The following is a 27,937-nucleotide window of genomic DNA, read 5'->3' as shown; positions in this document are numbered from 1 at the left end:
GAGAGCCGTTCACTGGAGCCTTACATAGCCAGGGAGGCGGCCTGGGCGGGACGTTCCGGGAGACCTGCTGCCCGATGCGCACCTCCGGACCCAGGACGCGGCTCCACCCCGCCCATCAGGGGAGTTCGCGTTTCCCGCTTTGACACGAGATAACGGCACGCCCGGCGGCCTCCACCCGCCCCGTGTTTATCGGCGGCCGCAGGCCCGGCTTGAGCGCCACTCGGCGTCACGGGCCCCGGAGGCCCCGGAGCTCCCGGCCCCGCAGCGGACGCCCCTGCGGCGGAGGTCGGCTCGGCGGACCCCGCGCGGCGCCGGCCCGCGCAGACCCGAGGCAGGGGAGGGGCGGCGCGTGCGCACCAGGGCGCGGCGGGAAGTTGGAAGCGGGCGGGCGAGGCCGCGGGGCTGCGGGGCCCGGCATGGACGCGGGGGCCGGCCTGGCGCAGCGGCTTCGGGCAGCGCTGCGGGAGGACGAGCCGCGGTGAGGGCGCCCACCGGGCGGGGGCGGGCCGAGGCCCGGGGCCCCCTCTGACGTCCCCGTCCGCAGGGCCGTGGAGGAGCTGCTGAGCCGCGGCGCCGACCCCAACCGGCTGCTCGCGGATGGCGCGGCGGCCATGCACCTCGCCGCCGGAGCCCGGCACCCGCGCGGCCTGCGCTGCCTCGAAGCCCTGCTGCGCCGCGGCGGGGACGCCAACGCTCGGTGAGGCTGGGCCCGGGCCCGGGGCGGTGAGCCGCGCGGGGGAGGGGGCGCCCGAGCCCGAGGGCGAGGCCTGGGAGGCTGGGACAGGGCGTCCCACAGCCCGGGGGCGGAGACGCGGGGCCCAAGGCTGGGGCTTGGGGATCTCGGGGGCGGTTCCCGGCCTGCCAGGGGGCGCAGAGCCTAGGATCCAAGGTTGGGGTACCCGGCTGGGGGATGGCGATGGGTTCCGGGGCGCGGAGGCAGAGCGCACATTCCCTCCAACGCTGGCCGCTCCTGCCCTCCGGCCCCAGATCGGTCGAGGCGCTGACGCCGCTGCACGTGGCTGCCGCCTGGGGCTGCCGCCGTGGCCTGGAGCTACTGCTGGGCCATGGAGCCGACCCCGCGCTGCGCGACCAGGTGGGAGCCCACCGCGGGCAGGGGCCCGGCAGACCCGGAGGGAGGAAGGGGGGAGAGCGAGCGAGCGAGGGAGGGAGGGCGGCAAGGAGGAAAGGAGGGAGGAGGGCCTCGGGGGCCCCCTGCTGACCGCGCCGCCGCAGGACGGACTGCGGCCGCTGGACCTGGCCGAGCAGCAGGGACACCGGGATTGCGTGCACGTCCTTCGCGAGTTCCAGAGGCAGAGGCGGACCAGGACCTCGACCCCGACCGGGGTAGAGAGGGAGGAGCCTGAGCCCGAGCCCGACGGTGAGGGGGACCTGCGCGTCCTCGGGGACTCAACCTCTCATCCACTGTTGCGCGTCCCTCTGATGTCCACTCTCTGGTTCTGTCTCACATACGATGTCTCCTGCAAGCTGTCTGTCTCTGACTTTCCCTCCTCCCTGCGACTCCAGCTGCCTCCTCCTGTCTGATCCAACCGCCATCTCTGGCTCTGGCTCTCTTCACCCCTCCTGTCTGACCCTCACTCTCATCCCTTACTTCAGGCCCAGACCCCTGGGGAAAGGGACTGGACACCAGCCGCTCTGCACCTCCCTGTGTGACACCAGGCTCCACAGCAGTGGGCAGAAGTGATGGCAGGGACATGTGCCTGGAGGCCAGCCCCAGACTGTCCAGCCTGAGATTGTCCAGCCTGAGATTGCTGGACAGCCTCCTTGTCCAGCCTGAGATTGCTGACAGTGATAGCGGCTTGGAGTCCCCCCCAGGCCAATGGGACTGCAGCTCAGATACGTCCTTTGTCACCGCGATTGAAGCCTCTGGAACTGAAGACCCAGCCCTGGACACCGCCTCGGGGGCTGGGTCATTACCCAGGGCCGAGCAGGGACTCCTGCCTGATATTCAATCTTCCCAGAGGATGCCAAGGTCTCCAGGTACCCCACAGCCAGTGCATCGAGCTGCCATGGCAGACAGGGAGGCAGAACTAAATACCCGTCTGCGGTCTTTGACTCTGACCTCTTCAGATGCCTCCCCAACCCCCGTATCTGTCCCTGTTGGAAGCCCTGCCCAAAGCCCTCCTCTGGAACCACTGCCTGGACTCCCTGACTCCCCCTCCCTAAAAGATGAAGAGGTGTCCCTTGACAGTGATGTGGCTGCTCTCTGGCTGACGGAGGATGAAGTAAGCTCCACAGGTGACAGGGACTCTGTCCCCTCTTGCTGGTGCCCTCTGGTCCCTGCCATGTCTGACCTGGAGCTGTTGCGAGGGCTCCAAGCACTTGGTGAGAGCTTGGGCCCCATCACACCCTTCACTCGGCCATACCACCTCCGACGGCTGGAAGAAGCCCACCAAGAAGCTGCTCCTGGTTAGTCTGTTCAGGGCATCCCACGTCTAAGGAGCCTCCAGGAATTCCTGGGACTTCTGTCTCTTAGTCCTACCTGCTCTATTTGTCTCTGGGGACAGCCCCTTCTGTCTGCCTTGACTCAGTCCTCACTGCACCCCCCGCCCCAACCCTGGGCTCAGACTTTTCAGGGCACAGCCCAGAGCTGGCCGAAGCCCTGCGGACAGGCTGTATCCCAGATGCCCAGGCAGATGAGGATATGCTTACCCAGCAGTTTGAGCGTCCAGATCCCAAGAGAAGGTGGCGGGAGGGGCTCATAAAGTCCAGTTTCACGTATCTACTGATGGACCCGAGGTACTTGGGGCTGGGATGACCTGGAGGTGGGAGCTGGAAAATTCTGGGATTGGTTCTTATTTGCTTTGTATCTTTAAAAGGGGGACTGGCCCTATCTGGTCATCAGCTTCTTTATCTATATCTATAAAAGGTTGTTTAGACCTAGTTCAAGCTGAGTCCTTGGGAAGCACCCACCACTCTCTCCACCTTACCAAATGGGGATCACTGGACATAGATTCAAGTTGCTCTGGGAACTTAGAAACTGTCTCCCAGGCAACTCTCATCACTTCTTCCTCTCTGAGCAATTCCCTTCATCCAGGGAGACTCAGGACCTGCCAGCTCGAGCCTTCTCACTGACCCAGGCTGAATGCCTTCGGGCCTTTGTTCGTGCCATCTTCTACGTGGGGAAAGGGACACGGGCCCGGCCAGATTTCCACCTCAGGGAGGCCCTCAGGCTCCATCGGCGGCCAGGAAAGCAGGTGTGAGGTTAAGGATCAGGGTCATGACAGGGGCACCTGGGCCATGGGGAGGTGAAAGAAGAAGGGATCAGAGGGCAGGCCCCTAACCCCACCCTGGCCACCTAGGCCTGCCCCAAAGTGCGTCAGATCTTGGAGATTTGGGCCAGTGGTCGTGGTGTTGTCTCCCTGCATTGCTTCCAACACGTGATTGCTGTGGAGGCTTATACTCGAGAGGCGTGTCTTGTGGAGGCTCTAGGTAAATGCCTGGCTCGTGGGGTGGGGTGGGGTCACATGTGGGGCACTTCATCTACTGATTACCTCACCCCTTTCCTCTCAGAGCTGTTTATTTATTCGTCCAATGAACAATCATTGAGCACCAACTATGTACCTGCACACGTACATATTCTGCTCTATTGGTTTGTCCCTGCTTAAGAGCAATATGCAGTGGGTTTACAGTCACATCTGCCAGGGGTTTCCAAGGATGTCTGACTCTTAATCTCTCCAGGGATCCAGATGCTGACCAACCAGAAACAAGGACATTACTATGGAGTAGTGGCGAACTGGCCAGCCACCCGGCGCCGCCGCTTGGGGGTGCATCTGTTGCACCGTGCCCTCCTTGTCTTCTTGGCTGAGGGTGAACGAGAGCTGCGGCCCCAGGACATCCAGGCACGTGGCTGAGTACTGGGGAGTTGGCCATCCAGCCTAGGTAGAGATCAGGGTGTTTGAATGTTTCAGCCACCCCATGCTGACAGCAGCCACCCATCTCCAGAAGGCTGCCAGGGGCAGTGGGCTGTGGGGGTGACGGGGAGGCGGGTAGCAGGGTGGATCTTCCCCTGAAGCTGTGGGAGGACTTTGTTACAGATAGAACTGTTGGAGCTTCCTGTCATGAGTGAACAAGTAGGGAACCAGAGGATCTTTGGAACATTCCAGTGCTTCAGAACATGCTAGTGCTTTGGCAGCTTGGTCCTGTCTGTGGAGTCTACTTTTATCTCCCAGACACAGGGGACTCACATGTGGGATGGGCTGGGGGAATCAGCCAAACTCAAGAGCCAGATTTCTCTGCTTCCCAGCTCTGGGACCTCAGACCAATAACTTGTCTCTCTGAGGCTCAGTTTCCTTTTTCGTACAATGGAGACAGCGACAAGTCCTACCTCAGCGGGTCATTGTGGAGATGGGGATAAATGAAGCTGTGAAATACATTGTGTGGCTCAGAGCCCTGCAGGTGGAAAGTCTCTGGGGAAAGGGAGGTGCCGTGATGCTGTTGAGAGGCCAACTGTGTGTGGTGACGTGTGGGCAGAACCGGGGAGGTCGGCTGGGGTGTGGGCGAGCCCTCCTCAGGATAGCAATGCAACTCGGGTCTCTGTTGCTTCTCTGAAACTGTTTCTTCCGCTATAAAATGCAATAAATAACAGTGACTTCCTGGTGATGCTATGCAATTTCAGACTTCACATATGTTAAGAACTTTAGTAAATGCCAAGCTGCCATCCTGGTGAAGTGTTGATGGGATCATTTTATTTTCTGGAAGTTGCTTCTTCAAAGCCTTTAGTGTATTTAGAGTTGGGAGGGTATGTCGCCTCATTGGGTTGACCACCTGCCCATCATCGTAGCTCAGCGAACCAGGTCCTGTGGGGGGTGGGATGTGACCTGGGCAAAGGTTCCCCCTGCCTCAGTTCCTCCAGGTTGAGCCCCTGGCTACTCTTGTGGACTAGCAGGTATGGTAATTAGGGGGCAGGCCTCTGGAGTGCATCTGGGCTTTTATTTATTTTTTTAAAAAATATATTTATTTATTTAGAGACAGCTCAGGTGTGGGGGTTGGGAGTGGCAGAGGGAGAGAGGATCTCAAGAGGACTGCTGAGCGGAGCCAGCACAGGGCTTGAACCCATGGCCCTGAGATCATGACCTGAGCAGAAATGAAGAGTCCGTCACTTAACCAGCTGATCCACCCGGGTGCCCCTGGGCTCTACCATTTAACCCAACTGAAGAAACTTCTCTGGACTTCCCTTTCCTCATGTATAAGACCGGAAGGCTTCCCAGACACCAAGTCTCTTGATAAAGTGATAGCAATTTAGAAGTGTGCCATATGCCCAGGAATTCACAAGTCACTGGTAGAGAATCCAGAGACACCCCCGCCTCCAAAGACCCAAAAGAGATGAAATTCATCTAATAGGATTCCCAGTGTGCACCCTACTGACTTTTGAGGCCAAATTATTCTTTGCGGTAGGGCCCATCCTGTGCATTGTAAGGTATGAGGGCAGCATCCCTGGTGCTCCACCTGCTAGGTGCCAGTGGACTCCACTCACTTACCCCCACCCCTACCCCCGGCTGAGGCAATTTAAAAAAAGTCTCTGGAATTTGCTAGTGGAAAACAGCGCCCCCAGAGAACTCAAGTCTAAACTAAAGGTGGGCTTACAAACCAGTGGGGAAACGACCAAAGATGCAGTAACTAAAGAGAGTATGCTCCCTTCCCACTGTTCACACAGCCACAGGTGTACCTCGAGATACATACCTTAAAAAATATACAGGAGAAGGAGCATGGCTGCAGGGCAGAAAATCCTTCTGCAGAACATGAAAAGACTGATTTGTTGGCTTAAAAAAAAGAGCCAAAAACAACAACAACCACCACCCACCAGTCTTCATGACAAAATCGATCTTCAACCAAGTTGAAAGATAAAATGGGATAGTAAGAGGTACCAACTTGCTGAGTGGCATGGGATAGAAGGGATTCAATGACCCGATGGTGCCAGGCACAGGGCTTCGTATACAGGTGGCACTCAATTATAGCCTCTCCAACCCATGCAACATCTACTGATCCTCATCTTAACCGCTGTATGAACCTCAGTTGGACGGCTTCCTGCCTTCCAGGGACAGGAGCTCACCATCTGCCTCTGCTCCGGGAATCCTGCCCAAGCAGCCCCTGTGTTCTGAGGGAGGGAGCGAGAACTCGGAAGCGAGCCTGGCCGGCCAACGCCCTCACTTGGCGAGTCAGCCCTGAGGGGGTGGCGCCCGCATCAGCCCGGGCTGCAGGTGGGGAAACAGGCTCACGACGGCCCCGCCCTGCGGTCACCCAGCACAGGTGCGGAGACTCAGATTGTCACTTCTTTTTATTGAGTTACAAGTTGAGATGTGCAGGTTCGGTGGCGCCAGCCCCCCTATCCCTCCCCCCCTTGGGCAACAATAGCTCCCAGCGCCAAGAACTGGGGGGTGGGGAGGGGCTCGGGCAATGAGGCGGGGCCGCTAGGGTCCCAGGATCAAGCACGGCTGACACGGAAGACAGAGCGGGGTGGGGGGGCCTGCCTCGGCCGTGGCGTTGAGAGGCAGGGGCTTCTGTACAAGGTCATCCTCCACGGGGGTTCCGGCCCCGGCCCCAACACACCGATGGGTCCGGCAGGATGGAAGCGGAGAGCGGTGTGTATCCACTGGGCTCCCGAGAATGCCATGCCCTACCCAGCTGGCCTGGGGGCGTCCCCCTGGCCTGACTCCGCCCACCGGAGCGAACAGCCCGCCCGGGTGGTCCGCGCTGCGGCCGTGGGGCGGCTCCTGGCTTCCTCCTGCTGCTCCTCGGCTCACCAAGCGATGCCCGGCCGGCCCAGCGGCTACTTCTTCTCTTCCAGGGGCGCGGGCAGGGGCTCGGGCAGGGCCTTGGGCGAGGGCTCGGGCTCCCAGAGCAGGAATTCGTGGAGCAGCGTGTTGACCGTCTCCGGACACTCCAGCATCACCATGTGGCTGCCTTCATCAATGAGCTTCAGGAAGGCCAGGAGCAGGATCTGGAGGGGAGCGGGGAGGGCGGATGGGAAGGCACAGGTTTAGGGTGGCAAAGGCAGAATGGTGCTGTGGGGGGCCAGGCTGCCCTGGGATACCCAAGCCCATCCACACCAGACCTGCAGCCTTAGGAAGTCCCTCCTGTGGTCTACCCTTCATCCCTCTACTTCCACCCAAGGGGGAGCTGGAGGACAGCCTGTTGCCCCAGTGGAGCTCAACTCAATATTCATTCAACATTTATGACGTGACTACAATATATCCAGAGCAGGATTTCTCAACCTACTGACATATAGGGCAGGATCATCATTGGGGGGGGGGGGGGGGCGGGGGGTGCATTGCCCGTTGTACTGTGGATGTTGAGCAGCACCCCTGGCCTTGACCCACTAGATGCCAGTAGCAGTGTCCCATGCCCCCCCACCACACAGTGTGATAACTTAAAATGTCTTCAGACCTTGCTGGATATCCCTAGGGAGCAAATTCACCGCTGAGTGAGAACCACTGAGAGAGGAAGACAAGGTCTCTCATGCCAGGGTTTTCGACCTTGGCATTGCTGACACTTGGAGTGGGAACATCCTTTGCTGTGGAGCCATTCTGTTCATTAAAGGATGTTGAACGGCATCCCTGGCATCCACCCACTATATACCAGAAGCCCCTCCTCCCCATTCGTGAAAACCAAAAAAGTCTGCAGATATTTCCAATGTCCCCTGGGGGTTAGAATCCCTGCTGGTTAAGAACTGCTGGTCCAGAGCTATTCCAAGTGCTGTGGATCCCAAGACTTGGTAGTCTCTGATCTAAAGATCCTCTGAGGGGATCCCTGGGTGGCGCAGCGGTTTGGCGCCTGCCTTTGGCCCAGGGCGCGATCCTGGAGACCCGGGATCGAATCCCACATCGGGCTCCCGGTGCATGGAGCCTGCTTCTCCCTCTGCCTGTGTCTCTGCCTCTCTCTCTCTCTCTCTCTCTGTGACTATCATAAATAAATAAAAATTAAAAAAAAAAAAGTTTAAATATATATATATATATTTAAAAAAAAAATAAAAAATAAAGATCCTCTGACCCACCCTCTCCCAGAATTATGTAGTGTCCCTGGTCACTTACACAAATCCCAGCTGTGAAGAGCACCTTTGATATACCATGGGGACACAGAATCCTAATACCCGTTCAGGGCAGCCCCACATTCTGGATGCCACTCTCAATCTAAGCTTTCCTTTCCCTGGGGCTGGAGCACCAGCAAAATCCTCCAGGGGTGCATGAGCAGGGGACTTGGGGGGTGTGGTGCCAAGGCCCTACCTCGGCCATGCGCTGGTCTTCCTCCACGGGCACAAACTTGTCGTGCATGCCATGAACGAGCAGGACGGGCACAGTGAGCTCAGCATGGTAGACCTCGTCACCTTCAGGCCAGTACTGGCCACTCATCATGGCTCGCAGAACGAAGGATGACACGTTGAACGCATTGCCTTCCTTCAGCAGCTGCTTCTCTTTGGCTCCTTGGCGGGCGAAGCCAGCCCTGGTGGTGGGGAGGCACTCCTGGAGCCCTCGTGCCAGCTTGGCCACCAGGGGTGCCCCCAATGCCCATCCCAGCAGCAATACAGCCTCCCCTCCCACCCAACTCAGGGAGATGCCAGGGCTGGGGTGACTCACTTGAGAAAGCTCCAAGCCAGGCAAGGTGATAGGCAGTGCAGGACACATGTGGGCATGTTGAAGATGGAACAGAAGCTGGGCTCCAATGCCGTGGGGCCCCCGCCGTTGATCATGATTACCTTGTGCACCAGGTCTGGGTACTCATGTGCCAGGAACGTGCAGAAGGAGACACTGCCGGTGGGTAGTGGGTGACGGGAGGGTTGAAGGGTGGTGGTCAGCAGGATACAGGCAGTGAGGGAGTTAATGCCCTCCCCTCACCCAGAGACAGGTCCTTGAGAGCCAATATCCTTCCCCTGGAGCCAGAACAGGCACCAGATGGGAGTGAGGGATGGGTGGAGCATCTTGAGTGCCCCCAAATATAAGACTGTATATGTTGAGAGTGAATTTTTTTCCTTCTTTTTGGAGAGAAGATCCAAATCCAGAACTTTCATCAGATCCTCAAAGCTGCTATGACCCCCAAAGGGGTTAAGAATTACTTATTGTCATTGTTTTTTTTTTTTAAGATTTTATTTATTTATTCATAGACAGAGAGAGAGAGAGAGAGGCAGAGACACAGACAGAGGGAGAAGCAGGCTCCATGCAGGGAGCCCGATGTGGGACCCGATCCCGGGTCTCCAGGATCACACCCCAGGCTGCAGGCGGCGCCAAACCGCTGCACCACTGGGGCTGCCCACTTATTGTCATTGTTAAGAAAGCAATCCAATCACACTGTGACTCTGGTTTCTCAGAGAACGTCCTTATTTCCTACGCATCCCTTGCCCATAAGGATCCTCTCTCTGTCTCTGGCCTCTGGGCATGGCACACCAGCCTGCCTTATGCAGGGCAGAAAGGTACAGACTGAAGAGCCCCCAGGGTCCAGCTCCTCAGTCCCTCTAAAGCCGGGTTCATTTGGCAAACGGCCGGTGCTGCTAGCCATTTGGTTTACCTAAACTAAGTTTATCATTTTGTAAATTTGTAAATTATTTAGTAAATAAAGTTTTATTGGAAGACAGCCACACCCATTTGTTTACAATTATGGCTGCTTTTTTGCTATGACAGTAGAGTTGTGAAGCTCCAACAGAGACGACCATATGTCCTAGAAACCTCAAATATTTACTACCTGGCCCATTAAGAAAAAATTTGCCAGGCAGCCCGGGTGGCTCAGCAGTTTAGCGCCTGCCTTCAGCCCAGGGCGTGATCCTGAAGACCCGGGAATCAAGTCCCACATCAGGCTCCCTACATGGGCCTGCCTCCCTCTGCCTGTGTCTCTGCCTCTCTCTCTCTCTCCCTCTTTGTGTCTCTCATGAATAAATAAATAGAATCTTTTGGGATCCCTGGGTGGCGCAGCGGTTTGGCGCCTGCCTTTGGCCCAGGGCATGATCCTGGAGACCCGGGATCGAATCCCACGTCGGGCTCCCGGTGCATGGAGCCTGCTTCTCCCTCTGCCTATGTCTCTGCCTCTCTCTGTGTGACTATCATAAATAAGTAAAAATTAAATAAATAAATAAATAAATAAATAAATAAATAAATAAATAGAATCTTTTAAAAAAATGCATTTGTAAAAAAGAAAAAATTTGCCAACCCTGGCTGTAAAGAGGGACAGGATACAAGCAGGAGTCAGGTGGACTTAACTGTACCAGTGACTCCCTAGGTGCCCTTGGACAGATTGCTTAACCTCCCTGCACTTCCGTCTCCACATCTGTGAAATGGTAACTGGGCTGTCCTCATAGCATTGTTATGGGGTCACAGGAACTACCACAGATAGGTGCTCATTTAATTGAAGGAAACAAAAACAAAAAAAAAATTTGAAGGAAACATTTAGCATAAGCATCTACTTTTGGGGGTGTTCTCATATGAACAAAGAGGAGCTATGTTAGTACCCAGCCTGGCTTCCTTTCAGAAACATATGTAACATTTCTTTCTCTTGTCTAATTGCATGGGCTACACTGCTAAAACAGTGGTTCTCAAAGTAGCTGGCTCAGGGACACCTGATTTGGCTCAGTGGTTGAGTGTCTGTTTTTGGCCCAGGGCATGATCCTGGAGTCCTAGAATTGAGTCCCACATCAGGCTTCCTGCAGGGAGCCTGCTTCTCCCTCTGCCTATGTCTCTGCCTCTCTCTCTCTGTGTCTCTCATGAATAAATAAATATTTAAAAAATATTTAAAAATAAAGCATTAAAAAAAAAGTAGCTGACTGATCAGATCCTGCCTTTCTTCCTGGGTAAGAGAGAGAATGGTACCAGTTGGCAATGGTCAGGCACCCAGGCACAGAGTCTTAAAAGCAGTGGGCACTCACCTAAATGCTAAATGGTATTATCTATCACCCCTTTAAGGGGGAGTGAATTAGAGCAACCAGTGCCCTTGTAAAAAGACTTTATGGGATTCTAATTAGCCCTTCCTTGGAGGCATTGGTATCTCCAGAACAAGTGATTTTTGAACTTAAAAGACAGTGGTTCTCAGCCAGGTATGATTCTGACTGCCAGGGAACCTAGAGCAATATCTGAAGATACTTCTCTCCCTCTCTCTCTCTCTCTCTCTCTCTCCAGGGAACCTAGAGCAGTATCTGAAGATACTTTTCTCTCTCTCTCTCTTTTTTTTTTTTTTTGAGAATACTTTTGATTATTGTGACCATCACTAGGTCATTGTGCCAGCAGCAACCGGTGGGTAGAGGCTAGGGATGCTGCTCAACATCCTAGAGTGCACAGGAAAGCCCCTCACAGAGAGGAATGACCTAACCCAAAATTTCAGTAGTGTCGGGGCTGAGAAACACTGCTTTAAAATGGTATGAAACAATAGCAGAGGTGGCGGGAATCCCTATCTTGTTACAGATGTTAATGAGAGTGTTTAAAGAGAGAAATCAGTGATGGCAAGTGGGTGTCCAGTCCCTGCCACCTGCCACCCCTCACCCTCACCCCCACCCCAGCATTGGCTTACCCGTAGGAATGCCCAATGAGCACGTTTCGCTTCTTGGCATAACGCTTGAAGATGGCACGCATGTCCTCTGCCAGCGCATAGAAGGTGTAGGCTGCGGCCACCTGGGGTGCCGAGCTGGCCCCGTGACCGGCCAGATCGGGTGCCACCACCTCATAGCCCAGGCGCACAAAGAAGTCCAGCTGCTCCTTCCAGATGGCCAGGGAGCCGCCGACGCCGTGGATGAAAAAGAGCACCACGTCGGCCTGGGCACCTTTACAGCTCGTGATGCGCTTCTCACAGTCAATGTGGATGGTGCGCTTGGGGCGCCGGGCTCGCCGCCGCCGGCCACCACTGCCACTTCCAGCACTGCCTGAGCCTGAGCGGCCATCGCTGCCCGCTGGGTCGGCCAGCTCCACCTCTAGGGCGGCCGGTGGCTCGCCAGAGCCATTCTGCCCATGCAGGAGGTCAGCTCGAGGTGCCCGGCCCAGGTTCTCCACCAGTAACCGCCCGTTGCGGTACACGGTAATTCGGCGCTGGCAGCGGACCAGGCCAGACCGGTCCCCATGGGCAGCATCTGGAAGTGGTGGTGGATTAGGCGACGGAGCAGGCCCAGCATGCTTCACCCGCAGCACACGGCCAGGCTTGACCTCCACAAAGGTGTAGCCATCACTGGACTCGACGCTCTCCAGCGGCCCCACAGCGTTGGGTGGTGTGCCTAGCAGGCAGCAGAAGATCCCGTCGGTCACCCCAGTCAGCATGGTGTGTCCTGCAAGTAGTGCCACAGCCATCTCAGGGGCCATCTAATAAATGAGGAGCCCTCCATCCCCACAGCACCCAAAACCTGCACCTGGGTCAGGTGAGCTGCACCAGGGGGGCGCCTTCTGGGCTCCAAGTTTTTGGAGGGCCAGAGCCAGCCAAGCACGGAGGTATTTTGTCTAGCCAGTGCCTGCATGCTGGTCGGCCACCCTCCTAGCTTATCCTAGAGAGAAGGACCTGGCTATGGCAGACCCCAAGAGGTGTCCATGGGGAAGGTGGTATAGTCAAGCACTGCTTCTTGGAGGAGGAGACATTGTGGCATATGAGAACCCCCTCCAGTTCCAGGTTATAGCAGCGATGGCTTTTGTAACCCACGTATTCATTCATCCATCCATCCATTCATGCACATTCTCATTAACTTACTTTCACCAAATGGGCACATTCTGACTGCCTCTGAAGGCATCTGGGAAGGTGTAGATTCCAATGAGCCCCCATCCCAGGTCTGGGAACCTGGCTCCTGAAAGGTGAGGCCCTGGGCAAGGGGGTTAGGGACTGAGTTCCAGAAGGCCTTGTCCAGCTCCGCAAGACCCAGACTGGATCAATAACACAGAGGGACAAGCGGAAGCCCAGACTATCTGTACCCATGTCGGTACCCTGACTTCCGGGGGTCTGACACACAATCCCCAAAGGTGGAGATGAGGATGGAGAAGGTAAAGCCCCCCTTGGGGGCCCCTCCAGGCCTCTATCCTGCTCCCTGGGCCACCCCCCCCCCGTGTCCATGGCAACCACAGGCAGTTACATAACTCAAGGGGGATACCCGTGCAGCGCACCCCCATTGTCTAGGGCCTGGAGATGGGACCGACCCCTCCCCCGTCCCCATCCTGGGCGCCGCGGGGATGAGACACGCCGAAGGCACGGCCAGGCCCGTACTCGGTGATACAGGGGAGGCAGGTCGCGCCCCCCACTCCAGTGGAATCCCAGCCCCGGATTGCGGAGGGGGACGCAGATGCGCCACGCCAGGTCCCCTCCCCAGAGCCAGATCCCTGCCTCTCCGGTGCTAGGAAGCCTTGCGGCGGGGTCGCAGCCACTGGGGCTCCGCGGCTTCCTAAGAGCCGGAGCCCTGGCTTTGTGCACACCCCCTTCCCAAGTGGAAGCCCCAGGGACCTCGATGCCCCCCGCCGGAGCCCACTCCCCGCTCACCTCATCGAGGGCCCCGTAGCCCGGGGCAGGGCGGAGGGGTCCCGGGCGGGGAAGCCAGCGTCCGCCTGCGGCGCCGTTTTACATGGTGGCACGGGGTCGAACCAGCCGCGTCTACGCGGGCAGGCTCGGGCCCAAGGCGGTCAGCGCGGGGGCATCCCGCGGCCGCCGAGAGAGCCGGCCCTTTAAGTGTCTCCCCGGGGGGAGGGGTCGTATGCCGACGGATGGGCGTCTAGACCAATCAAAGCCGTGAAGTGTCCTGGCCTAGTTAGACTGCAAATCCTAGGCGGGAGCTCCGGGATGGAGGCGGGCTCAGGGGACAACGGCCCCACCCCCTTCAGAGGCTTACCGAGGTGGAGGGAGGGATTGGGCCTGGCCCAGGGCCCAGAAGGGGTCCCGGACGGGTCTGCGGAGCCCTGGGGGGAGAGCAGCCGGAGCCCCTTACTGCGAATGGGATCCCCCTCATCTAGCCCCTGCCTCCGACCTGCTTTGTGCCCTCCAAACCGGGACCCCATAATCCTGTCGGTGCTGACCTTTCCGTTCTAGAGACTCCCAGATCTTTCCAATTTCGGGTGGGGAAACTGAGGCTCATAAAGACCACAAGGTCACAAGGCAAGGTCGGGGCGGGGGCGGGGTTGGGGGGCTGCGGGGCAGAGGCGGAACTTAAAACCACGGCTCTGTGGTATCAAGTCCTGGAAGTCGTTACTCGTTAAACCTTTAAACAGACGACTTGAAGCTATGAGTAATTAGGGAACTGGAGTTTCCCAGATCGGCCAATCTAACCGGTGACTCTGTGGTGTCAGCCGGAGTCAGAGATCCCAAGGTTCAAATCCAGCTTCTGCCCTTCGCTGATAGTGACCTTGGCCAAACCCCTTCTCCGAGACTCCACTTATTTCTCTGTGAAATTGATCCCTTCGTGAATTTGCTATGCAGGTAAAAACACCCAGCGCAATAAGTGCTCAATACATCATCGGCGTTCCCGTACTGGTTTAGTGGTATAATGCTGTACTGGGTTTGCTAAGTGATGGTGCAGGTAGGATGGGCTTCAGAGGACAAGGGGTTAACCGTTCCTTGCCCACTCCCAACTCCTGGAATTTGCTGCCAGAGCTGGATTAGGTCCCACCTCCCACTCTTGCCCACTCAGGGTGCTCCAGGAAGACTACAGTTGATTCATGCAGAAACCACCCCCCCACCCCCCGCCCTCCAAGTTGGGAGATTCTGGGGCCCCTGCAGAGACTCAGCCACAAGCCTGGCCCCCCTGAGGGCCCCCTAGACTTTTGGGGGAGTCTGGGGAGAATCGTAGGGTTGGGTCATAGGGAGAGATGGGGCTTGGGGAGAGGAAAAAAATCTGAGGATTTTAAAAGATGAATAAAGAATCAGGCATAGGAGGGTGTGGCTGAAATTTAGTGTGTGTGTGTATAGAGGGCTTCATATGCTTGCCAGAGGAGCTGAATATCTTCCCTGGGGCAACGAGGAGCTGTAGAGGCGGTGAGAGGGGGGAAGGGGCTCTGAGTATTAGAAAAATTTTTCTAGAGCTCGAGTGGAGGTACCACCAAGGGCAAGCTTGCAGCACATGAGGTTTAGATTGAGAAACCGAATCCCCGAGAGAAGCAGGGACCACCCCAAGGACATCCAGGCAACCCCGACTTAGGTCTCCTGGGCTCCCCGCCAAGGAGCAGAGACTTGGCTGGGCCCAGAGAAGAGCTGCCAGCCAGCTGTGTGCCATCTGCCTGCCGCCTGCTGGGGGAAGGAGGCTCGACCAGCCGTTTCCTGAGGCTGCCACCAGCTGCGCCACGGTCACCTCCGGGCACCCTCTGCCGGTCGGCAGGAGAAGGAACCACAGTTCCCAGCGGACCTCGGGACACAACGTCTTCTACGCACGCGCATGCCTAAAGGGTGTCGTTCGCCTGCCACCTGCTGGCCGGCGTGAGGACCTACACGCCCTTGCGGAGAAGGACGCTCCCGCCGATGGGACGCAGGCGCAGAACGACCACTCCTGGAGGACCCGGCGGCCACGCGGGCTCCGCGTAGGACAAACTACATTTCCCAGGGGTTTTCGTTAACGCAGCTTCGGAGCCTATTCACTTTGGAGTAGCTGGCGCGAGGACGGCGCGCCCGGCGGCCGGACATGGCTCTCCTGATGGGATCCGTAGGTCGCCAGTTGGGTCGCGTCGGGTGAGTCCCCACGGGGACCCTTCCCCAAATCCGGGAACAAGGGCGGTGTCGGGGGCTGGTGTCTGCTGTTGACCGACAACACGACTTGCCAACGCCTCGCGCCTTTGCTCCGTCCCGGCACGGGTGGGGGCGCCGAGGCTCCAAGAGGTTAGGGTTAGGGACGCAGCGCCCCCTCTGACCTTTCTCGCCGTCTCTCCGCCCTGCCCCCGTCCCCGCAGGTGGCTCCAGACCCGGGCCAGGCCCGGGCTTCCCCACGCTTGGGGACTCCTCGCCACACAGCAGAACCGGGGTAAGGCGCGTGGCAACGAGTATCAGCCGAGCAACATCAAACGCAAGCACAAACACGGCTGGATCCGGCGCCTGAGCACGCCAGCCGGCGTCCAGGTCATCCTTCGCCGCATGCTCAAAGGCCGCAAGTCGCTGAGCCACTGAGGAGCGCGAAGCTGCCGGCGGGACCCTACCCCGCCCCCCACGGCCCCGCCCCATTGGAGCATTTCCCCTTCCTGGAACCGCTCCTGCTCTTGTTTTTGTGGGGAGCTGGGACAACTCAGACATGAGCGCTCCTCGAACTGGGGGGAAGTCTAGGGTTGTACCGAAAGTAGAAGCAGGAGCTCAGACCTTGCCGAGTCTCTTTCTACGATACTGAATTAGGAAGAATTCCGGACATACAGTAGTGGTCACCAGTGAACCCCGTGGATTCTGTTCACGGCTCTCACCACCAGTTACCCACAACCCACCTGCGCCCTCCTGTGTTATTTGAGAGCAGATCTCAGACATTGGGTTATTTCTTAAGTATTTCAGAATGCATCTCTCCAAGAAAAGGGCTCTTAAAGACATAATCACAAAACTTTACACACCTAAAAAAAGTGGTTAAGAATTCCTTAATATCATTGCCTAATAAATGTTGAAATTTCCATTTTTTCTTATTTACGTCATTACTTTTAACAGGTCTGGGGGGTCTTGTGGGGAGTTGGGGTGTGAATCCCCCTGCTCCTTGGGGATGGGTTGTGTGACCTTGAGCAAGCCCTTGGCCCTCTGAGGCTCATTTGGCTCCTATGAAATGAGGTGCTTATTTCCCCTTGGCCGCATTGTTGGAATAATAATACTCAGTAGCTTCCACTTAGAACTTTTGAGCGCTTCCTATGTACTGGGTGCTGGGTCCTTGTCTAACCTTGCTGCCTTCAAACTTAAAGGCAGTTTGGAGACAAAGTAGTCAGGGCTGAGAGGAGGATTGTGAGGGCCATGGGAGCCCAGAGGAAGTTTTGCTTGGCTTGGATTTGGAAGAACGTAGTTACAGAGGGCTTCCTGGAAGCGGTTAGCAGGACCTGGGAGGGCCCAAAGGGAGAAAGGATTAGATCCAGGGGTCAGGATAAAAGGATACCCCCCGGAGGGTCCCAAAATTCGGGGCCAAAGGAATGAGACTGGGTCCTTGGGTGGCTGGGGAGCCACAGGGGCATATGAACAAGAGAATCTGAGCTGTCAATTCAAAGAGGAAGCAGCAAGTACGGAGCAGTTTAGATATGCCGAAACCTAGAGTTTGGATTCTGCGGAGGATGCTGGGAGTGTTGCGGTAGGTCCCTCTCTTCCGGGGCTGCTGTGCAAATTGCATGACACACCATATTAAAAAGTGAAGTAAACACTAGAAAAAGAAGAGACCTGCGGAACTCCCGGAGTTGTGGACTACAAGTCCCAAGAGGCCTCGGGGACAGGGCCTCCGCCCACTTCCGGAATTTGCTGCCTTCGCTTCCAATTCCCGGGCGGGGTTTTGCTTCCTCAACCGAACTTGACCACAAAGGGAGGAGGTGGGGTAGCCAATGGACGCGTGACTTACGGGATCTGGCCAATGGGAGTGCGCAGAGGCCGCTACTTTGGAGGCGGGGCTAGAAGGCAGGCCAATGAGGGGGGGCGGCGGCGCCATCAGTGTGCGCTGTGCCGTGGCTGGAAGTTACTGTGCGGCGGCGGCTAAGAAGGCGGCTGTGGTGGCGGCTGCGGCGGCTGAGGCGGTGGCTGAGGCAGCGACGGAGGAAACAGAAGATGGTGAGAGAGGCTGCCGGGCCCGTACTTCCCCTCCCTTCGACAAAATGGCGCCGCGGGCCCACCCACCTCTAGTAATCCCTGAAGCCCCTCACCTCCCTGCCCGGCCCCCTCAGGCCCCGCCCCGCCCCTCGCTCTGCCCTATAACCTTCAACCTTGGGACCCTGCTGTGAGCTTCCTGCTGACCGCGCCCCGGCTCCTCTCTCCGACCCCTGACCCCATCTAGGCTTCCAGGCCCTGACAATCCATTCATTTCCGGGTCGCTGGTACCCCGGAAATCGGTGGGGGTGGGGACGGGGTCCCCCGAGACCCCCGTTTCAGGCCTAGCCCTTGGCTTACCCGGCCTGGGTCTCTCCAGTTCAGGAGGGTTTGGGAGCCGGGTCTGGGCGTTGGGGCGGGGGAGGGGGGCTTGACATTGTGACATGTGGGGCTTTGTCGCCAAAGGAAGTGCGACATCACAGACTGCCCAGGTCCCCCAGAGCCCTGATCCCACCCCCAGCATTCCCGGCCCTGACCTGCCCCGAGGACGGAGTAACTTCATCTCTCGGGTCCCCAGCCCTCTTCCCTGTTAAATGGAGGTAGCAGCAGTCCAGACCTCATAGGGTTGTGACAATTCAGAGAACTGATGTCATAAAGGGCTTAGGACAGTGAACGCTCAACAGATGAGCTGGGTGACTTGGGGCCTGGGGCATCTTCTCCCATCTGGCTTCCTATCTTGAAGTGGGAATAATGCCAGCCGTTTGGGCCATTTACTCATCCTGGGGTTTGTCTCTAATGATTCTTTGGGGTTCTGTCCCCCAACCTGTAAAGTGTGGGACATCAGACTTGTGCCCAAGGCCCCCCCCCCATCCCCCACTACTTGGCATCCCCAGGACTGACGGGTGATGCAAGCTTTTGTCAGGGCAGGTCAAAACGCCATTGGCGCTGGACCCAGAGTCCCAGCCCACAACCCAGAGCTCATGGGATGTGGTGGGGGATAGGCAAAAGAAGGAGATAGGAAAGTGGGTTCTGAGCATGGGGGTCCCCAGACCTGGGTGTTGTCCTTGATTCGTTGCTGCAACTTCATCCCCCATGTCCAGTCTATAAGAAGTTCTAATGGCTTTGTCTCTGGAATGCATTGTGAATTCATCCACAGTTGTGTGCCCTGCTCCAGGCACTGCCACCTTCTGCTTGGATGCCTCTCCCAGCCACCTCCTGATCTCCTCACTTCCATCCTGCCCTGTTGGCAGTCTGTAATTCACCTGGAACGAGAGGGAGCTTGTAATTTAAAATATAAATCTCATTATACAACTTTCTAGCATATAAGATACTCTAAGGGCTTCTTGTAACCCAGATGAAACCCCAGCTTCCCCCTCAGTCCCCAAGACCCCTGTCTACCTTTGTGACCTCATCTCTACTCTTCACTCCTCCCTCTCCAAGCTTTAGCCATACGGGCCTTGTTTTCATGTCCTCACACTGCTAAGTCCCTTCCACCGCAGGCCCTTTGCACCTGCTGCTTCTTCTGCCTGGAATGTTCTTCCTGTGAACATCACCTTCTCGGAGGATCCCCTCCTGACTTCAGGAGGCCCTTTGTGTCTCCTCTCTTGACACACCTTTTCTTTTCATCTCCCTTTGATTGGATCGCTTATGGGCTGTCTGCCCCAGGGATGGCACACACATGTTCAGTGAGTGTTTGCTGAGGCTGTGGACAGCTTCTAGGCCTAGCTGTGGCTAGGATTTGTCTGGCTTGAGTGAGGATTCCTTCCCTGTGTCCAAGGCCTTGTTTTCCTGCTTAGCTGACAGGAAGTACTAGTCATACTGTCTTCATTCATTTATTCAGCACAAACACATTGATGTAACAGCTGGCCTTCCAGGGAGCTCTCTGAGAAGCTCTTTCCAGGCTGGGAGGCCACTTCCCCCAGGTCATACAGCCAGTGAGGGGCCCGGCCAGGATTGAGTGTGGGCTTGGGGCTTCCATACCTCTCACTCCATGTGAGCCCTGCCAGGGGTCCAGCATTGAGACAGCCCTGCCCTGCCCTCAGGGAGGAGTCAGTCCAGCAAGGGAGGTGGATGTGTCAACAGATGACCTCGCTGGGGTGTGATCTTGGCTCTGGCAGAGGTCCCCAAGGTGTGGAGAGAGGAAAGAGGCAGAGGGGGATTTTGAGCTGGATGGAGCGGCTGGTGGGTGTTTCCCACATGGGGAGAGGAGGGGCATTCTGGGAGGAAGGCACAGCACCAGCAGAGATAGGGGGTTTGTGGCAGGAGGACAGCATAGGCCAAGTTGAGCCAGACCTGTGGAGGGCGTTGACAGGGACGGGGGCCTCTCTTCACCATTCAGGGCTCAGTGCCTGCATCACTGCCTCTGGGCAGCCCTTCCTGACCCTCCAAATCAGCCACATCTTTCCCCAGTGCTGTCCTGGGTCTCACACATCACCTCACGGCACCCTGTCTTCATAGCCACTCTGTAGTCACTGCACGGCTCTTTAATGAGCACCTGTGTCCTTGTGTACTAGATGCTTCCCAGGGCCAAGAGCCACTCTGTTGTGGCTGGTGCCAGGCCTGACACGTAGTTGGAGCCTGAGGAAAACCTTGCGGGCTGGATGAAGCTGGCCCCATAGTCTGGGGTGGAGTTGGGGCAAGGGTCCTGGGATGGAGGAGGCAAGTTAGAGGGGCTTTGAGCTGGCTCCAGAGTGGTAGGTCTGTAGGTCTTCTTCGAGGGCTGGGCCCTGCAGAGGTGAGGACACCTGCTTCTGCTTGCCCTAGAGGCTGGTGGGAGGGATCATCTGAACAGCTGCTTCCCTGAGGTTGCCTAGCTTGGGCTCAGGTATGGGGATGGGTCTCCCAGAGCAGGGTTAATGTAGCCTGCAGGGGCTCTGGGCCCTTGGTTTTCAGGCAGGGAAACTGAGGCACTGGCATGGCATGTAACACAAAGAGCTTGGCTTCTTGAGGTTGGGTGAACTTGGGTCCGTCTACTTCCTTGTTTTCTTGTTGGGGCCGAGTGACCTCAGACAAGTACCATGTGACCCTTCTAAGGCCTCAATTTCCTCATCTTTATTATGCGGTGACTTCAGCCCTTGGCGGGCCATTTGGGGAACCCCTCCCTAGCTGCCCCACTCCAGGCCTGATGACAGCGTTGCCCTCCTGTTCTGCTGAGAAGTCACTCCCTATCCCAGGCTCTCAGCCATCATTCCTCTCTGAGCATCCTCATGCTCTAGTGCCTCAGTCTCTTGAGGTGGACATAGCTCTATTTGACCTTATTATTATTTTTTTTTTTAGATTTTTTATTATTTTTTTTAATTTTTATTTATTTATGAGTCACACAGAGAGAGAGAGAGAGAGAGAGAGAGAGAGAGGCAGAGACACAGGCAGAGGGAGAAGCAGGCTCCATGCACCGGGAGCCCGACGTGGGATTCGATCCCGGGTCTCCAGGATCGCGCCCTGGGCCAAAGGCAGGCGCTAAACCGCTGCACCACCCAGGGATCCCTCATGGACCTTATTGCCCCTATCTTATGGCTGAGAGTCCCATCCTATGCAGAGTCGGAGCCTTTCCCCTCCAGAATCCTCACCCTTTTTTGCCCAGCTCATGCCGGAGTATCAGTGCAAAAGGACTTTTGACGAGTCAGGGCTGTGAATAAAGTCAGTTGCTGGCTCCCGGCAGCCTTGTGGATCTGCAGAATCTGGCCTTCCCCGTGAGAGGCCAGGCTCCGCACGTGGACAGGGCACGCTCCCCTTCATGGAGTGGCCTCTGGGTCATGTGCCCCAGGAGCAGCCCCTGAGCTGACCCCTGTTCACAGACCTGTTTGCTTTGGTCTACACAGCATTTTATAAAAAGCCCAGCCAACTTGAACAACCTGGTGACGGCACATTAAGACTTGGATTTCTGAGTTTTCTTACGACTTGGGAGTTCAGTTGACCCTGGACTACGGTTACTGTAGAGCCGCAGCCTGTGTACTGGCCACTCTCTCCCCTTTACCCAAGGCCCTGCTCTCTGTTAATTCATCACTCTGGCTCACAGGGTTTTTAAGGATAGATGAGTTTTTCCCATTCCAGATCCAGGCCAAGGTGGATAAATGGAAAAGAAACCAGGAGTTTTATGTTATTTTATTTTATTTTTTTATTTTATTTTATTTTATTTTATTTTATTTTATTTTTTTATTTTATTTTATTTTATTTTATTATTTTATTTTATTTATTTTATTTTATTTTATTTTATTTTAGATTTTATTTATTAATGAGAGACACACAGAGAGAGGCAGAGACGCAGGCAGAGGGAGAAGCAGGCTCCACGCAGGGAGCCCGACGCGGGACTTGATACTGGGTCTCCAGGATCACACTTTAGCTGAAGGCGGTGCTAAACCGCTGAGCCACCCGGGCCGCCTGAAATCAGGAGTTTATTTTTTTTATTATTTTTTTTTTTTTAATTTTTATTTATTTATGATAGTCACAGAGAGAGAGAGAGAGAGAGAGGCAGAGACATAGGCAGAGGGAGAAGCAGGCTCCATGCACCGGGAGCCTGACGTGGGATTCGATCCCGGGTCTCCAGGATCGCGCCCTGGGCCAAAGGCAGGCGCCAAACTGCTGCGCCACCCAGGGATCCCTGAAACCAGGAGTTTAATATTCAGCAGGCATAGAGGCTGGGTCCAGGTCCAGCTTCCCACCCTGCTGCTTGTTCCTGACTTTGAACAAATGGTCTGTCCTCTCTGAGCCTCAGTTTTCCCGCCTCTCGCCTGGTTACAGGGCTGTTGGAAGGACCCCAAAAGAGAATGCTCAATTCTCCCAGGGCCCCCTAACTTTTTTCTGGTCACCACAGCATGCACATCAGGTAGCCAGCTTAAGGGTAGCATTCTGGAAAACTTAACAGAAGAACACTAAGATGGAAACTGGAAGTCACCCAGAAGCCCAGTCTCATGAGTACTCCAGGGGTGACCTGAACTGTGCCTGGTCTCACTTACCATCTTCCCTGTCTTCTAGGCAGATTTTTTGAAAGGACTGCCTGTCTACAACAAAAGCAATTTTAGTCGATTTCATGCTGACTCTGTGTGCAAAGCTTCGGTGAGTTCGTGCTCCGGGCACTGGAAGCGGTTGGGGAGCTGCCAGAGGGAAAGGGGTGATGGGCACAGCCCATTGGGGTCTCGCGGGGAGCAGAGACTGGTCGTTAAGCTAGGTGCCGCCCAACTTCTTTGCACATTGTTCTATCTTCATTGGAGGGTGGGTGCCCAGTTGAAGGGTGAAGGGGCCCCAGTCAGCCTGCGTGCTCTCCTAACCCATGTCTCCTCAACTCTCCTGCAGAACCGGCGTCCTTCAGTCTACCTGCCCACCCGGGAGTACCCATCTGAACAGAGTAAGTGGCCTGTCTGTCTCATCCTGGCTGCTGAGGGGAAGAGCCGCAGGGCAGCACAGGTGGTGACCTATGGGATGCCACTCAGCTCCCAGCTCCGGGGAGTAGTGGGAAGCCTGGCTTTCTCTGGGACCGTCCTAATCTCCACATGCTGGGATCCACGTCCAGCCCCCGAGAGGGCCCTCATTAGCCCTTATCTGCTGCTCACCAGCCCTTTCCCCTTCCTCTCCCATAAGTTTGGGTGTCCCCTACCAGCACCACATCACAGACCCCGAGATGGGTACTGTGGGAGGGATCCCACCCAGACTGGGGCAGGCAGCTCAGGGAAGTAGAGGCGACCAGGTAGAGGGACCTGCAGAGAAAGGCCCAGAGCCTGCAGCGCAGGAGAAGCTTAATTAAGGTTATTGTGGTTGTGTTTTATTTAATTGCGAAGAAGAATCTACCTGAACCCTGCATGGTGGGTTCTGTGGTCCCTGGGGCCCGGCTGTACAGATCTGTGTTCCTGGTCTGCCTGGACCTATGTGCTGGGGCTCATTTCCCTACCCAGGGGTGGCATCCCACTTGTGGCAGAAGGTTCGATCTCTCCCTAGAAAGCAGGGACCCAGGTGGAGTAGCCGGCTCGGTTCCCTGGTAGTAGCTATGTATTTGGGAGCAAAAACACTAGGCTTCCCAAAAACCTGTGTTTGTGGGATGCAGACTTGGGGTCCCAGCAAGGCCACCCAGAGCAGAGGTGGGCAGGAGACCTGGGAGGGGTGAGCACCTGTCCTGGTAGGAGCAGTGCAGGCCAGGGTGGGGGCTGGGTCACCTGCAGCCTCTGCCTGCAACTTTCTCTGCCTTTTCTCCTCAGTCATCGTGACAGAAAAGACAAACATCCTTTTGCGCTACCTACATCAGCAATGGGACAAAAAGGTAAGGCACATGGGGTCAGGTGCTAGAGCTCATGGGGACGGTAATGGCCAGCAGCGGGGGTTTAAGTGGGGGAAGGACACAGGTGGCTGGAGGACCAGGTGTCTGGTAGCTGAATCAGAGTTTGCCAGGCCAGCCAGGGGAGGGAAGAGCATTTCAGAGGAGTGGATGGCTGCATGGAGGCTGTAGGGTTCTGGTGCTCAGGGACAGGCAGGGGCTTGTCAGGGGGTGCCAAGGTCTGGGTACCACGGAGGCCTGGCTCCCCACAGCCTGCCAGAGCAGCCCTGGCAGCAGATAGACTGCATTATTACCTAGAGTCACTGTTCAGTGCTGAAACGTACACATGGTTAAAACTTTAGGGGATACAAGCAGGCATAGTTACAGTGAGAAGCTGCACCCCCACTCCCCTGAGGCTTCCTTTCTGACACAGGACTTTTTTTAAAAAAGATTTTAGGGATCCCTGGGCGGCGCAGCGGTTTGGCGCCTGCCTTTGGCCCAGGGCGCGATCCTGGTAGACCCGGGATCAAATCCCACGTCAGGCTCCCGGTGCATGGAGCCTGCTTCTCCCTCTGCCTATGTCTCTGCCTCTCTCTCTCTCTCTGTGTGACTATCATAAATAAATAAAAAAGTTAAATAAATAAATAAATAAATAAATAAATAAATAAATAAATAAATAAAAAAGATTTTATTTATTTGAGAGAGCATGTGAGAGACAGAGCACCAGTGGAGGGGGAGGGGCAGAGGGAGAGGGAGAAGCAGGCTCCCTGCTGAGCCCCGATGTGGGGCTCTATCCCAGGATCTTCAGATCATGACCTGAGCCGAAAGCAGACACTTAACCGACTTAGCTACCCAGGAGCCCCCAATTTTTCTTTTTCTTGAATGAAGATGTTAATGTGTTGTTCTGCATCATAGTCGGTTTGGGGATTCTTTTGCCTAACATTGAACGTGAGACAGAGACCTGCCCTGGGCCAGGCTGGAGGGGGACCGCATGACGAAGTGACTGCTCAGAAAATCTGAAGCTACTTAGCCCACCCAGTCCTCCTACCCCACAGACCTTACTTCCCACCTTGGAAAGGAGAGTTCCCCACCCAGGCCCGCTTTCCTATTCTGCAGCAATGCACGTCTCCCCTGGGTGGCTCCTGAGTTCTTTCTGCCCGTCCTGGCTGGGCGGCTTGCTTCCCTAGGTGTTTTGGATGGGGTGTGGGTCATTGCCAGCGGTGGTGACTTCTCACAGTGCCCAGGAAGTGCCTGGCAGTCCCAGGCTGGCGGCCCCTCAGACTGTGGCTGTGCAGGGAGGTCTGGCGGGCAGGAGGGACCCTGGATTGACTGCCCTGCTCCAGGCCCAGACACAGGATTTCAGGAGCTCACCCCAGTGAAGACTTAACAACCCCTCTCCTTTCCCGTGCCTCTCAGAATGCCGCAAAGAAGAGAGACCAGGAGCAAGTGGACCTTGAGGGTGAGAGCTCTGCACCCCCCCGCAAGGTCGCACGGACCGATAGCCCGGACATGCATGAGGACACTTAAGACTCTCACTCCCCCACAGGCGCCTCCTGTCTTGTCTGCTCCTCGCCCGCCCGCCTTGTGTAAGCGCCCCCTGCCCTGCCCCTACCGGCCCACCACACCTGACCATACCACTTCCAACCTCATAGGAGCCGATGTATTTATTTTCCTTGAGTTTTTATTTATGCTGTAAAATGTACCAAGCGATGGTTAAAGGGGACGTCAGACCCAGTAGTGTGATGTTGGTAGATGCTTTTTAAAAAACATTGTTATTCACAAACCCCACTACCCAGAACCCCCTTTTACTCCCCCACCCCCCTCCAATTCTCCTCCGGAAAAACCAGAGCTTGTCTGCAAGGGTCTAGAGCCAGGGCCCTGCTGTGGCCCAGCAGCATGGGTGGGAGCCTTTCTCCCTGCTCCTGCTCTCCAGTCCGGGCCTTAAAGACTTGGCTGGGACCTATTCTGTGCCCAGGCTTTGCTCTGAATGTGTGCCAGGGGGAGAAGTCGGCATTTCCGGATCTTTCTCTTAAGTCATTTTATCATGGACTAGTGCGTGCTCCGTGTCCACCCCAATAAAAGGATCTTTCCTACTCGACCTCGCGTCTTTGCTCCGTGTGCCTCAGCCCCAGAGGACGGAGCCACTGAGAGTCGACTCGTCATCACCAAGAGGAGCCAAGAGGGGCCCCCACGTGCCAGGGCCCTGGGACCCACTGGATTCTCTCATGGGCCTGCCATGGCCACCTCGCTCAGAGCCAAGACCTGTCTGGACCCACCCCCATGCCTCACCTGACAAGGTGTCCCAAAGGACCAGGACACCCCTGAGAGATGGTCCATGTCGCCAAGGACATAACTGTGGTCAACCCGCGCCCTGGATGCCTTGGGTCAGGGTGGCATGCCCACCAGCCACTGTGGAGACAGCCCAGGTGGCCTGGCCTCAAGTGCGCCTGATTCAGAGATGAGGTGCACGGAGCTGCAAGGAACACCCAGCCCAGGGGCTGTGTCAGTCAGCGGAGTTCCACAGCCACTCGTGGGCTGTCAGCTAGGCTGAGTTGGGCCTGAGCTTGGAGACCTAGGGGGCGTTCAGGCTCTAGGCAGAAGGTTTGAGGCTTCGAACACTGGGCCTGGGGCTAGGGGGAGCTCTGTTTCTCCCTCTGCACCAGTCTCAAGTGGGGGCCATGTCTGGGAACTGAGTGCTGTGGCTTTTTGGGGAGATGAATGGTTGGGCTATGGAGCTGGAAGGAATACCAGGCCTTAGGGGGAACCCACCCCAGATTATCACTGTGGAGGGCCCTGACTGAGCCAGACTGCTCCGGAATGGGCCACCCATTGCCTCCCAGGTGGAAGGTTCTAGGGTTCACCACCTAGGTGTGCCCTGGGGCCAAGGAGCTTTTCCTCCTAGCTCTGGGTGGCTTTTATACCTGTGTTGAGTCCTTTCAGTCACAGATGCAAGCTGACCTGGGTGGTGCTCTGGTGGGCTGAGTCCCCAGAGGTGCTCAGATGCCTTGGAATCTCCAGCCCCAGGGCTTGGTCTGATGCTAGGCAGGCATGTGGTGTTGCTAATTATTAGCTTCAAAGGCCACAGGACAGTGGGAACAGGTGTCACTGCTGCCCTTGCCTCTTGCCCTGGTTCCCCGAGAGACTGGGTTCGTCTCCTGTCAGCATAATCCGTGGCTCAGGCAGGGGTCCCAGAGCCAGGGACCACCGAGGTCTCCTGAGTGTGGGCTCCTCAGCCAGCCTTTGCCCACTTTTCCTGCCTTTGGGACCGCCCCTTATTCCTCTGCTCCTTCAGACACCAAACTCTGCCTTCCCACACCTCTGTGCCTTTGCACAGGCTGCTCTCCTGCTTCTGGTGAACCCTGGTTTCTCTTTCATAACCCTCCAAAGTGCCCCTTCCTCACACTGGCTCCCCCAGGACCCCCCAGCCACTCGGCAGGGCCCACTAGACTCGGAGCCTTTGGCTGTGGACACGCTTGAGGGTGGGAGGGGCTGCACACCCCCCCTGACCACACGAGGTAGAAGTAGAGTCCCAGCAACTGGGTCTGACAGCAACCCCTGCGGTAGGGTGTCGCGGCCGCTCCCCAATGCCATCCCTGCAAGTGCCATCCCCTCAACATCCAGACGCGGGTGCCAGGTGCCTTCTGATTTTCATATACCCCAAGTTCTTTCCACCGCATGTGGCTCCTCATGGCAGCCGGGGAAGCAGTTATGCCAGAAAATGGGGCCAACAGGACTGTATCACCCCTGTCCCCCTACAGGGCCAAGGCCAACTCAGGACCCAGGCCTAGCACCCAAACTGCTGAGTCTGTTCAACACTGAGATTTCTTCCTTTGTCTGGGAGGCTGAAGCCAGGGCCTGAGGCTCTGCAGCTCCTCCCAGGGCCCCCAAATCTGGGCCGACTTGGAGTTGGTGCAGTCTGGAGTTTTCCATCTGTGGCCTCAAGACCCAGTTCTTAGGAGGAGGCCCCCAAGGGTCATGGGATGGGAGGGGCACCCACCCTAGGCCTGCTAGGTCCCTGGAAAGCCAGCACCAACTACAGGTCACTGGGCCCCCTGATCCCCCTTCCACTGCTCT

The 27,937-nt window shown here is 56.5% G+C and overlaps 4 protein-coding genes across 13 annotated transcripts; 3 read left to right on the top strand and 1 right to left on the bottom strand.

Moving 5' to 3' along the window:
* The first annotated feature begins 431 nt into the window (after nt 1–431).
* Nucleotides 432–4,630, top strand: ANKLE1 (ankyrin repeat and LEM domain containing 1). Of its 3 annotated transcripts, none has more exons than XM_072786826.1 (8): nt 452–697; nt 988–1,093; nt 1,267–1,378; nt 1,615–2,427; nt 2,586–2,757; nt 3,056–3,215; nt 3,321–3,450; nt 3,700–4,630. In XM_072786826.1, the coding sequence occupies exons 1-8, from the start codon at nt 612–614 to the stop codon at nt 3,870–3,872; spliced, it is 1,752 nt and encodes a 583-aa protein (XP_072642927.1). In that variant the 5' UTR covers nt 452–611; the 3' UTR covers nt 3,873–4,630. The 3 variants fall into 3 exon arrangements, with proteins under 3 accessions (XP_072642928.1, XP_072642927.1, XP_072642926.1); XM_072786825.1 differs by having other exon boundaries at nt 453–697; nt 1,234–1,378; XM_072786827.1 differs by lacking the exon at nt 3,321–3,450 and having other exon boundaries at nt 432–697; nt 1,234–1,378; nt 3,700–3,853.
* A 1,647-nt stretch (nt 4,631–6,277) lies between these two features.
* On the bottom strand, nt 6,278–17,620 carry ABHD8 (abhydrolase domain containing 8). 3 transcript variants are annotated; one of them, XM_072786815.1, is made up of 6 exons: nt 13,438–13,652; nt 12,661–12,769; nt 11,503–12,247; nt 8,592–8,762; nt 8,241–8,457; nt 6,278–6,958 (listed from the first exon to the last, which is right to left on the bottom strand). In XM_072786815.1, the coding sequence occupies exons 2-6, from the start codon at nt 12,698–12,700 to the stop codon at nt 6,788–6,790; spliced, it is 1,344 nt and encodes a 447-aa protein (XP_072642916.1). In that variant the 5' UTR covers nt 12,701–12,769; nt 13,438–13,652; the 3' UTR covers nt 6,278–6,787. The 3 variants fall into 3 exon arrangements, with proteins under 3 accessions (XP_072642916.1, XP_072642918.1, XP_072642917.1); XM_072786817.1 differs by lacking the exons at nt 12,661–12,769; nt 13,438–13,652 and adding an exon at nt 17,441–17,620; XM_072786816.1 differs by lacking the exon at nt 12,661–12,769 and having other exon boundaries at nt 13,438–13,648.
* On the top strand, nt 14,955–16,523 carry MRPL34 (mitochondrial ribosomal protein L34). Its single transcript, XM_072786824.1, has 2 exons — nt 14,955–15,609; nt 15,828–16,523. Exons 1-2 carry the CDS (start codon nt 15,563–15,565, stop codon nt 16,039–16,041), a joined length of 261 nt encoding a protein of 86 aa, XP_072642925.1. The 5' UTR covers nt 14,955–15,562; the 3' UTR covers nt 16,042–16,523.
* DDA1 (DET1 and DDB1 associated 1) lies at nt 17,490–25,961 on the top strand. Of its 6 annotated transcripts, none has more exons than XM_072786818.1 (5): nt 17,490–17,646; nt 22,598–22,674; nt 22,912–22,963; nt 23,808–23,869; nt 25,280–25,961. In XM_072786818.1, the coding sequence occupies exons 1-5, from the start codon at nt 17,505–17,507 to the stop codon at nt 25,388–25,390; spliced, it is 444 nt and encodes a 147-aa protein (XP_072642919.1). In that variant the 5' UTR covers nt 17,490–17,504; the 3' UTR covers nt 25,391–25,961. The 6 variants fall into 6 exon arrangements, with proteins under 6 accessions (XP_072642919.1, XP_072642924.1, XP_072642923.1 ...); XM_072786823.1 differs by having other exon boundaries at nt 17,515–17,646; nt 22,594–22,674; XM_072786822.1 differs by lacking the exon at nt 17,490–17,646 and adding an exon at nt 18,098–18,221 and having other exon boundaries at nt 22,594–22,674.
* The last annotated feature ends 1,976 nt before the right edge of the window (nt 25,962–27,937 follow it).

This window comes from Canis lupus, chromosome 19 (assembly GCF_048164855.1).
Source record: "Canis lupus baileyi chromosome 19, mCanLup2.hap1, whole genome shotgun sequence".
In the NCBI taxonomy this organism is placed as follows: Eukaryota; Metazoa; Chordata; class Mammalia; order Carnivora; family Canidae; genus Canis; species Canis lupus.
The sequence above is the reverse complement of the archived record's forward strand: the minus strand, read 5'-3'. Positions and strand labels throughout refer to the sequence as shown.